General features: G+C 37.2%; 1 protein-coding gene across 1 annotated transcript in view; it reads right to left on the reverse strand.

The window, feature by feature from the left end:
• LOC123549445 (U3 small nucleolar RNA-associated protein 4 homolog) overlaps positions 1–12,244 on the reverse strand; it is a 77,008-nt gene that overhangs the window by 23,373 nt on the left and 41,391 nt on the right. Inside the window, exons 12-13 of the mRNA XM_053546703.1 lie at positions 6,864–6,960; positions 844–1,004 (exon numbers count right to left, since the gene is read on the reverse strand). Of these exons, the coding sequence (XP_053402678.1) occupies positions 844–1,004; positions 6,864–6,960 (258 nt within the window). The remainder of the gene's footprint in view (positions 1–843; positions 1,005–6,863; positions 6,961–12,244) is intronic.

Consider the following 12,244-nt stretch of genomic DNA (forward strand, 5'->3'; position numbering starts at 1 on the left):
TCAGAAGTTTATTATGCAAGAAACAATTCTTGACTACCATGTCAAACTAAACATGACTGGAAAACAAAGTCATTTTCTGCAGTTAGAATTATATTACAGGCCTGAATTAGTGAAAACACTATTCCAATACTTGGCGAAAAGAAACTGTCTTGTTTATAATGGTGAATGTATGTGCAAATTATTAATTAGTAAAATAATCATAGACCTGACATTTAAAATAAGATCTTTCTTAAAGTACAACCTTTACCTTGGACTTTAGGCCCATATCTTACATTTTGCAAATCGCCATTTGTTCCAAGTAATTTTAATATCCCTACAATAATAACAGAGCTCAGGTTCTGGTAAACTGGAACTGACAGACAGATATTCAAAGAAATGTCAGAAGGTTAACACTCCTTTACCTGTCTCTCTATCGTTATTTTTGTCACTGAGAAAAAGATCTAACAAAACAATAAGACTGGCATATATGTACACTAACATATACCATTCTTACGTAACCACCTAAGAATAATTTGTGAACTCAAACAGACAGACTGGCAGACGAACTCAATGTAAACCAAAAGTTAATATCCCAATGATATTTTATTGGTGGGTGACTAAAACATTCCAGTGCTTAACCCTTACCATGCAGGACAAGATTGATTCTGCCTTTGCAACCAGTGTAGATCATGATCAGCCTGCACATCTGTGCAGTCTGATCATGATCTGCACTGTTCCCCATTCAGTCAGTATCTTTTTGGTAAGCACCCCTTTTAACTGTTAATGGTACAATCCAAATTGAAAGATGGACAAGTTCATTATAGAAATTTAGCAGGGTAAGGGTTAAAACATACATACACTTACCAAGTTAATATTGTACAGCCTTACAGTTTCACAGTCAGAGTATGCCATAAGCGTTGCATCATGGGAAATACCGCAGCAGAAGACAGGAGCACCACCTTTTGTTTTTAGCTGTATCAATTTAATGGGATTTGATCTTAGTGTAAGAATATCTCCATTAGCACCTGAAGTCAAAATTTTATTCAATATGTACACCATTTTCAACACTACTTAGGTTATATAACTGTGGTCAGTTAATCTAACTATTCTTCCTGGTGTAGTGATATGAAACTTCAGAGAAACCAGGAGTTAGATCAGTTGGTACAGCACGTGACTTGCATGCAGGTTTTTGTGGGTACCAGTCTTACTGCAGTTGTACTTTGTAAGTTCGAAAAAAGTTGTTTTCTATGTACTTGGTATATAAATAAAATGTCATAGCTCCATGCAGACAGTAACTAAATACCTCAGAAATAAATATACCTCACAGGTTTGACAGCTCCCAGAATATATTTATGAAATATACCAGACATGTCAAAGTATCCATGTTTAGCACTATTTTATCACTACTGTTTTTACATGGTTAAGTCCTTTATCAAAACCAAACACTTTTGATAAAACCGTGAAAAAAAATCTACCACTAGTCAGACAGTCTGCGAAAATAGAGTATGGATACAATGGAACCAAACAAAACTGTAAAGGTTATCAACAAATGAATATTTTCAGGCTTAAAAAAAAGGCACCGTGTAAAATATGGAGTGGAGTCATGGAGTGGAGTGGTGGAGTGGAGTCTGGAGTCGATTTTGGAGTCAAATTTGGGGTCGCTTTTGGAGTCAAAAAAACTGACCTCAACAAGATTAATTGAACTATTTCAATAGTTAATAAAACCTAAAAATTCATTAAATGATCCTACGTTTATATGTCACCTCCAAATAATTATCCACATAAGTATTTCACACTTACATGTACTAGTAAACTGTTGAATCATGAATGGGCTCAATATCATACTCCTCTAGAAATAACAATAACAGTTACTGATGTTTTCTCAAATGACCCTTATCAGATTGGTAAGAATAACTTGCCATTACATTGGATAGTTAATTACAACCAATCACTCTCTACTTTATGACAGATTTCTACAAAATTCTGCTGGAGAAGGTACTGGTACAGCACCTCAGCATGATATCTCATTCTTATCAGGACTTGACCCCTAGTTCCTTCATGGTTTGTTATTTATGATGTTGGGTCAGATGTTGCCTGAAGATTACTCAGAGAGAATTGATAAACATTTCTAACTTGAAATGTGAAATAATGAGAAAATATTGTTTAAAGTTTTTAAAATGAATCCAGAAAATGAAAACAAGAAAAAAAACCTAGGTAATTAAATATTTACTATCTACTACAAACGGCATAATATAATGAGACACATTATAATAAGACACGATATTACTTGATGAAATTAATGAAGGATAGAATACTGTGTGTTATGCATATGTTTATAATAGACAATAGTACAATTCACAAAAAAAAAATACATTTGCACTAGTCTGGTTCTTGATTCGTCTGCTCATTCCATACAAAATTTGCTTTCAAACCATATTCGAGTAAGACAAATTGTTAAAGAACTATATGAATTCTGATCAACTTCATGCCTGTGCAGGCCATTCTCGCATACAAGAGATCTACCACTGTTCTCGGTTACCATGTCGAACATCAGATGAATGAGAATAGTGCAGGCTGATCTAGTTCGATGCAAATGCAGTAAACTATGTAGGTTTTCTCATGATGTGGCTCAACTATGAATAAAGACAAAACATCATTCTGCATTTAAAAGATTTGCATTTTGTAAATTCTAAGTTCAGACTGTTAAATAGTAAACATGCAAAAAGGTCTGCCTTCTGCAAACAATGCAGACCATGATCAGCCATGGTCTTCGCTGGTCAAAATTCAAAATTTATAAACGATACCTATATCAAATAACGAATGGTTTATTGAGAAAATAACAAGGTCAGAATTTATAAATATCCATGTTACTCGAGTCAGCTATAAAGATTGCAGGCGAGTAGCCGGAACCTTGTTCATAGTATGCAGGGGTGGTGTTGGGGGTACGGGGGTATCCTCCCCCAAGAATTTTTATGCCCCTGAAAGGAGGCATATTAGTTTTCAACTGTCCGTCCGTTAGTTAGTTCGTTAGTCGCAACGTTACCTTTTTGCATGAAGGCACTTTACTAGCAAACCACTGCACCCAGGACCTTCAAACTTCACGTGCTGATAGTACTTATTGAGTACACCACCCTACTGACTTTGGGGTCACCAGGTCAAAGGTCAAGGTCACAGGGGCCAACGTTAACATTTTGCATGAAGGCACTTTACTCGCGAACCACTGCACCCAGGACCTTCAAACTTCACATGCTGATAGTACTTGTTGATTACACCAACCCTACTGACTTTGGGGTCACCAGGTCAAAGGTCAAGGCCACATGGGCCAACGTTAATTTTTTGCATGAAGGCACTTTACTCGCGAACCACTGCACCCAGGACCTTCAAACTTCACATGCTGATAGTACTTATTGAGTACACCACCCATACTGACTTTGGGGTCACCAGGTCAAAGGTCAAGGTCACAGGGGCCAACGTTAACTTTTTGCATGAAGGCACTTTACTCGCGAACCACTGCACCCTGGACCTTCAAACTTCACATGCTGATAGTACTTATTGAGTACACCACCTCTACTGACTTTGGGCTCACCAGGTCAAAGGTCAAGGTCACAGGGGCCAACATTAACTTTTTGCATGAAGGCACTTTACTCGCAAACCACTGCACCCAGGACCTTCAAACTTCACATGCAGATAGTATTTTATGAGTACACCAACCTACTGACTTTGGGGTCACCAGGTCAAAGGTCAAGGCCACATGGGCCAACGTTAATTTTTTGCATGAAGGCACTTTACTCGCGAACCACTTCACCCAGGACCTTCAAACTTCACATGCTGATAGTACTTATTGAGTACACCACCCCTACTGACTTTGGGGTCACCAGGTCAAAGGTCAAGGTGCTGTGGGGGCATTTGTCACCATTAGTGACAGCTCTTGTTTAAAATGAGAACGGCAAATGGTGCATTTTGGGTATATTTGAAGTAAATACAGTGACTGTAAACCTTGTTCTTTTTTTTTGTTTGTTTTGTTTTTAACAAATTTCATACAAAATGTATAATTTTAGTAGACCTACAAACAATTGTGAAAGTGACATTTTTATTACAGATATTTTTCAGTACATACAATAGGATCGAGCCAATATGCACCCTAAAACAGAGCAAATCACCTATCCCTTTTCTATACAAACTGACCGATCATTTGGTCCAATCTCTAAAAACATTGGTTTAAAAAATGCAGGCTTTTGTTGTAACTTTAAAATAAATCAACAAATGCATATTGATGGGCGATATCGAAAGAATGTTCTAAGTGTTTATTTAGAATTATTGCTATTACGTTCCCTTTCACGTTAAGCCTGCAATAACCCTCGTTATTTTCAGTAGTTTGGAAATTTCTATGCTTAATTTAATGGTTTGATCAGATTTCTACAGAAAACAATGCTTAAGACCGAACAAGATTTGTAGAGAGGCTGGTATCTTTGAATTCTTTCTTCGTGACATAAATGCTACTTGAAATTATAATATCCAAAGTGTTTCTGGGACTTTAAAACCCTTGGTAAACCATAATATTACCAATAATGACATGACCATTGTCTTAAAACACAGACTCTAACAGAAATTTTATAACCAGGAAAACCATGATGAAAACAGTTATAACCAGTGTTGTTGTTTTTTTGTTTTTTTCGACCATAAAATCAAGGAATTCCATCCCTAAATTCACCACAAAAATGATAACAATAATTAATATAGACCAAACACTTCAGTAACATTAAGCATCAATGAGACTCTACTTACAAAATCCCTTAACATTTAAAACAAGGCAGTCTGAATGACAGCTAAATCCCCCGCCACTGCTATGGATAGTGAAAGGGTAAAACCTTTGATTTTAGCTGTGACCTTGACCTTAAACTGACATGGCTGACTCATGAATTCTGCACAACGTCTTGATGAGGTGATCATTTGACCCAAGAAAATCCTTCAATGGGTTAAGGAGATACAGAGTGGACACCAAATGGAAGGCTCAAACCTTCGACCCTTAGTTGTGACCTTGACCTTGAGCTGGCATGGTTGACTCATAATTTCTGCACATCATTCTGATGAGGTAATCATTTGACCCAAGTTTTATAAAATTCCTTCAAGGGGTTTAGGAGATATAGAGCGGACACGAAATGGAAGGCTCAAACCTTTGACCTCCAGTTGTGACCTTGATCTTGAGCCGACATGGCTGACTCATAAGTTCTGCACTTCGCCTTGATGAGGTGATCGTTTGACCCAAGTTTGATGAAAATCCTTCAAGGGGTTTAGGTGATATAGAGCGGACACAAAATGGAAGGCTCAAACCTTTGACCCTAAGTTGTGACCTCGACCTTGAGCCGGCATGACTGACTCATGGGTTCTGCACATCGCCTTGATGAGGTGATCATTTGATCCAAGTTTTATAAAATTCCTTCAAGGGGTTTAAGAGATATAGAGCGGACACAAAATGGAAGGCTCAAACCTTTGACCTTGAGTTGTGACCTTGATCTTGAGCCGGCATGGCTGACTCATGGGTTCTGCACATCGTCTTGATGAGGTGATCATTTGACCCAAGTTTTATAAAATTCCTTCAAGGGGTTTAGGAGATATAGAGCGGACACAAAATGGCAGGCTCAAACCTTTGACCTTGAGTTGTGACCTTGACCTTGAACCGACAAGGCTGACTCATGGGTTCTGCACATCGTCTTGATGAGGTGATCATTTGACCCAAGTTTCATGAAAATCCTTCAAGGGGTTTAGGAGATATGGACCGGACACGATTTTGTTACGGACGGAAGGACGGAAAGACGGACGGAAGGACGGACACAGACCATTCCTATAATCCCTCCGCCACGGCGGGGGATTAAAAAAATCCTGCTTGAGAGCCGCATAAAATTAGAGACCATTGTCTTAAGACCCATTTTATCAATCAAGACTGTTTCAATAAGAGACAATTACATATATTTAGTGACTACAGGCCTGAGAGAAATCACCCCCATGCCTCCAATCCAAAAATGGCTCCAAAAAAGACTCCACTCCAAATTTGACTCCAAAATCGACTCCAAAACTGACTCCAAAATCGACTCCAAATTTGACTCCGAAAAAGACTCCACTCCAAAATCGACTCCAAATTTGACTCCAAAAAAGACTCCACTCCAAATCTGACTCCAAAATTGACTCCAATATTGACTCCAAAATCGACTCCAGACTCCACTCCACAACTCCACTCCACGACTCCACTCCATATTTTACACGGTGCCTAAAAAAAAACACAAGTACATTGTAGAGCACTGGACAAGTTGAAAGCTGCTCACCAATTTTCAAGAAGATCTCATGAAAAATATGGCCTCTAGAGAGGTCACAAGGTTTTTCTATTATTTGACCTACTGACCTAGTTTTTGACCGCACGTGACCCAGTTTCGAACTTGACCTAGACATCATCAAGATGAACATTCTGACCAATTTTCATGAAGATCCATTGAAAAGTATGGCCTCTAGAGAGGTCACATGGTTTTTCTATTTTTAGACCTACTGACCTAGTTTTTGACTGCACGTGACCCAGTTTCGAACTTGACCTAGATATCATCACGGTGAACATTCTGACCAATTTTCATGAAGATCCATTGAAAAATATGACCTCTAGAGAGGTCACAAGGTTTCTCTATTTTTAGGCCTACTGACCTAGTTTTGGACCGCATGTGACCTAGATATCATTAAGATGAACATTCTGACCAACTTTTATAAAGATCCCATGAAAAATGTGACCTCTAGAGTGGTCACAAGCAAAAGTTTATGCACGGACGGACGACGGATGCCACGCGATGACAAAAGCTCACCTTGTCACTTTGTGACAGGTGAGCTAAAAATTAGTGACTGACCAGTTTTGTCCGTAAATCCAAGCCGCCAGACCTCTATATGGTAAGTATACTGCAGCAATATAATATTTACATCTCTAGCAACCTTCACTAGCGATTTCTGAAAAAACACACACAAAAACACAAAACTAAGAAAATAAAGTAAATTGAGGATTGAATGCGACACAGTGCTATGTGACATTTTTTGAATCAAAGTACTGAGAGGACTGATGGGGGCAGTGCTTTGCAGTTTCAAGACTTGATGTAACCCATTCATGTCAGGGAAGTACATGCAGGCATTATGTAATGCACTTGTGTGTGGCAAGAAATGGAGTGGTCACAACTTTTACAGTGCACAACAAAATTTTTTATCAACTTTGTGCTCAATACACTTCTATATTTTGTTCAAAAGGTAAAGATAAAAAAAATCTAGTCTTGTTCAATAGCAGTTGTTCATCGACAAACAAAAACCTTTCATTGCCTTGTTTGATAAAATGAAAAAGATAAAGCTATACAATGTATTTCAATTTCTTCAATACTTCTGTTTGCACTCTATGTCCTGACATCATTTGTTCTTGACAGTCTAACAAAAACAGGCAAATTTTGTAACACTTTATGAAAGTTTGGAAAGAAAGTCAAAATATTTCACTATGTGAAAGTTTAAAGGAACAGGATGTCCTTGAACTGACATCGAAAAAAAACTAGGTTATGTTTTCTAATGTGTTCAATACTTATCAATTAAACAAGAGGGCCAAAATGGCCCTATATCTCTCACCTGTTATCATTGCACTTCAGGACAGAAAGGTCAAAAATTCATGATCAAGATCAATCAAAAGAATCATGAGTAAATATAGTTGAAATTTTCTTAAAGGTACAGATATGTCAAAATACACCTAACAAGAGCTGTCCGTAAGACAGCCAAGCTCGACTATTCGAAATATTGTCACAGAAGCAGGAAATTATTACCCAAAATGTTAAATATCAAAAGAGTTTTAAGTTCGAAAGGGGACATAATTTGACCAAAATACATATCAGAGTTATGGGACTTGATGCTATCAACTAGTTTTATAACCCCGAAGAAACATGTTAGGTTTCAATTCAATATCTGCACTAGTTTAGGAGATAGTAACTTGCATGTAAACTTTAACCAGAATTTTCTAAGTCCAGAAGGGGGCATAATTTGTTCAAAATACATGTTAAGAGTTATGGAACTTGACCTAGTGAGGCTGGTAATTGACCTAGAAAAGGAAAAAATAAGATTCAAAGCTATATGCCTTTTGGTAATAGCTGTATGTACTTGCACGCAAAACTTTAACCAGAATTTTCTAAGTCCAAAAGGGGGCATAATTTGCCCAAAATACATGTCAGAGTTATGGGAATTGATTCTATCAACTAGTTGTATAACCCTGAAGACACATGTGAAGTTTCAATTTAATATCTATATAGTTTTGGAGATAGTAACTTGCATGTAAAACTTTAACCAGGATTTTCTAAGTCCAAAAGGGGGCATAATTTGCCCAAAATACATGTCAGAGTTATGGGACTTGACCCAGTGAGGTAGGTAATTGATCTAGAAAAAGAAAAAATAAGTTTCAAATCTATATGCCTTTTAGTAATAGCTGTATGTACTTGCACGCAAAACTTTAACCAGAATTTTCTAAGTCCAAAAGGGGGCATAATTTGGCCAAAATGAAGGTCAGAGTTATGGGACTTGGTGCTATAAACTAGTTTTATAACCCCGAAGACACATGTACAGTTTCAATTCAATATCTGCATTAGTTTTGGAGATAGTAACTTGCATGTAAAACTTTAACCAGGATTTTCTAAGTCCAAAAGGGGGCATAATTTGCCCAAAATACATGTCAGAGTTATGGGACTTGACCCAGTGAGGTAGGTAATTGATCTAGAAAAAGAAAAAATAAGTTTCAAATCTATATGCCTTTTAGTAATAGCTGTATGTACTTGCCACAAAACTTTAACCAGAATTTTCTAAGTCCAAAAGGGGGCATAATTTGGCCAAAATGAAGGTCAGAGTTACGGGACTTACTGCTATCAACTGGTTTTATAACCCCGAAGACACATCGGAAGTTTCAATTCAATATCTGCATTAGTTTTGGAGATAGTAACTGGCATGTAAACTTTAACCAGGATTTTCAAAGTCCAAAAGGGGGCATAATTTGCTCAAAATGCATGTTAGAGTTATGGAACTTGACCCAGTGAGGTTGGTAATTGACCTAGAAAAAGAATAAATAAGTTTCAAAGCTAAATGCCTTTAAATGATAGCTGTATGTACTTGCATGCAAAAACTTAACCAAGGTGTGACGCCGACGCCGACGTAGAATACCTAGACTATTCTTTGAATAGTCGAGCTAAAAATTGGAGATACCATTCATGTTGTACCACAGAAAAGTGGTCTCGGTTTTTCCCTACGGCCAATAATAAAGAAGTTACTAAATAAGCTATTTATAGTAACATAAAATAAAGTAACCCCTGGGGCTTTGTCAGTTTGACCCTGGGTGTCAAGATTTGAAAACATTTTGTAGAGGTCCACTAGGCAATGCTACATGTCAAAAATCTAAGCTCTTCTGGTTTATTTTTAGAAAATTTTGAAGATTTTTCTATGCACAACCAAGTAACCCCATGGGGCGGGGTCAATTTGACCCCGGGGGTCATGATTTGAACAAATTTTGTAGAAATCTACTAGGCAATGCTACATGTCAAATATCTAAGACCTAGGCCTTCTGGTTTAGTTTTAGAATTTTTTGTTAAGATTTTCCTATGTAAAATCAAGTGACCCCTAGGGCGGGGTCAATTTTGACCCCAGGGTCATGATTTGAACAACTTTAGTAGAGGTCCACTAGGCAATGCTACACGTCAAATATCTAAGCTCTAGGGGTTCTGGTTTTTGAGAAGAAGATTTTTTAAGATTTTCCTATGTAAAATCAAGTGAGCCCTGGGGCGGGGTCAATTTAGACCCCAGGGTCATGATTTGAATAAATTTGGTAGAGGTCTACTAGGCAATGCTTCACACCAAATATCTAAGCTCTAGGGCTTCTGGTTTTTGAGGAGAAGATTTTTAAAGCTTTTCCTTTCGGTTGCCATGGCAACCAGAGTTCTGCATGGAATTCAATTCTTTAATTAATTTTGAAAGGGGGCCACCCAAGAATCATTCCTGTGAAGTTTGGTGAAATTCTGCCCAGTGGTTTTCAAGAAGAAGATTTTTTTACAAATTGTTGACGCACGATGGATGACGCACGACGGACGGATTTGTTACAAATAAGCATCATTTTAATAAGAAGTCGTCATAAGTTAACACATAAACACCTGTAAAAAGTATTTTTATAGATCTACATTTTTCCATTCCAACTATTGCTAAAATTCAGTAACTGTTTTCCTAAAAACATACATGACATATGATGATATTATTATTCATTTTGTTTGTTACATTTGTTGATCTAAATAACATTGTCTGTTTCAATTTTAGGTTATTTAATATACACCTGTATTTCAAACTATCAATATCATAATATAAGAAATACATTAAACACTATGAAAACTGTGATTTGTCATATCAATGAACCTACCGAACTGGCATATACAGTTAAGTTTGAGTAAATTAGAATATGAAACCTCCGTGGAAAAAGAACTGGTGGTTCTGCCTTCGAATATCAGAAACCATTTGCACCCTCAGATAGATGAAATACATTAAACTGGTAACATAAATGTACATCTGCAGGGATAATTACCAAACAAGAGGACCATGATGGTCCTGAATCGCTCACCTCTTCCCACATGACCCAGTTTTGAGTATGACGTCGTTTTTTCTATTATTTGACATAGTGACCTAGTTTTTTAGCTCATGTGACCCAGTTTTGAACATGACCTAGATATTATCAAGATAAAAATTCTGACCAATTTTCATGAAGATCCATTGAAAAATATGGTCTCTAAGAAAGGTCACAAGGTTTTTCTATTATTTGACCTATTGACCTAGTTTTCGAAGGTATGTGACCCTGTTTTGAACTTTATCTAGATATCATCAAGGTGAACATTCTCACTAATTTTCATGAAGATCTCATGAAAAATATGGCCTCTAGAGAGGTCACAAGGTTTTTCTATTTTCAAACCTACTGGCCTAGTTTTTGACTGCACGTGACCCAGTTTCGAAAAAGACCTAGATATCATCAAGGTGAACATTCAGATCAATTTTCATGAAGATCCATTGAAAAATATGGCCTCTAGAGAGGTCAAAAGATTTTAATAATTTTAGACCTACTGACCTAGTTTTTGAACGCCTTTGAACCAGTTTCAAATTTGACCTAGATATCATCAAGATGAACATTCAGACCAACTTTCATACAGATCCCGTGAAAAGTATGGCCTCTAGAGAGGTCACAAGGTTTTTTTATTATTTGACCTACTGATCTAGTTTTTTAAGGCACATGACCCAGTTTCAAATTTGAACTAGATATCATCAAGGTGAATATTCTGACCAATTTTCATGAAGATCCATTCCAGGGTATGGCCTCTAGAGAGGTCACAAGGTTTTTCTCTTTCAAGACCTACTGACCTAGTTTTTGATTGCAGTTGACCCAGTTTCAAACTTGACCTATATATCATCAAGATAAAGACTCAGACCAACATTCATACAGATCCCATGAAAAATATGGCCTCTAGAGAGGTCACAACGTTTTTTCATTATTTGACCTACTGACCTACTTTTTGACGGCACGTGACCCACTTTCGAACTTGACCTAGATATCATCAAGATGAACATTCTGACCAATTTTTATGGAGATCCATTCACAAGTATGGCCTCTAGAGAGGTCACAAGGTTTTTCTATTTTTAGACCTACTGACCTAGTTTTTGACCGTAAGTGACCCATGTTCGAACTTGACCTAGATATCATCAAGATGAATATTCAGACCAACTTTCAGACAGATCCCATGAAAAATATGACCTCTAGAGAGGTCACAAGGTTTTTTTATTATTTGACCTACTGACCTAGTTTTTTAAGGCACGTGACCAACTTTCAAACTTGCCCTAGATATCATCAAGGTGAATATTCTGACCAATTTTCATGAAGATCTCATGAAACATATGGCCTCTAGAGAGGTCACAAGGTTTTTCTATTATTTGACCTACTGACCTAGTTTTTGATGGCACGTGACCCAGTTTTGAACTTGACCTAGATATCATCAAGATGAACGTTCTGACCAATTTTCATGAAGATATTTTGAAATATATGGCCTCTAGAGAGGTCACAAGGTTTTTCTATTTTTAGACCTACTGACCTAGTTTTTGATGGCACGTGACCCAGTTTCGAACTTGACCTAGATATCATCAAGATGAACATTCTGACCAACTTCCATAAAGATCCCACAAAAAATGTAACCTCTAGAGT

Source organism: Mercenaria mercenaria, chromosome 6 (genome assembly GCF_021730395.1).
Source record: "Mercenaria mercenaria strain notata chromosome 6, MADL_Memer_1, whole genome shotgun sequence".
NCBI lineage: Eukaryota > Metazoa > Mollusca > Bivalvia > Venerida > Veneridae > Mercenaria > Mercenaria mercenaria.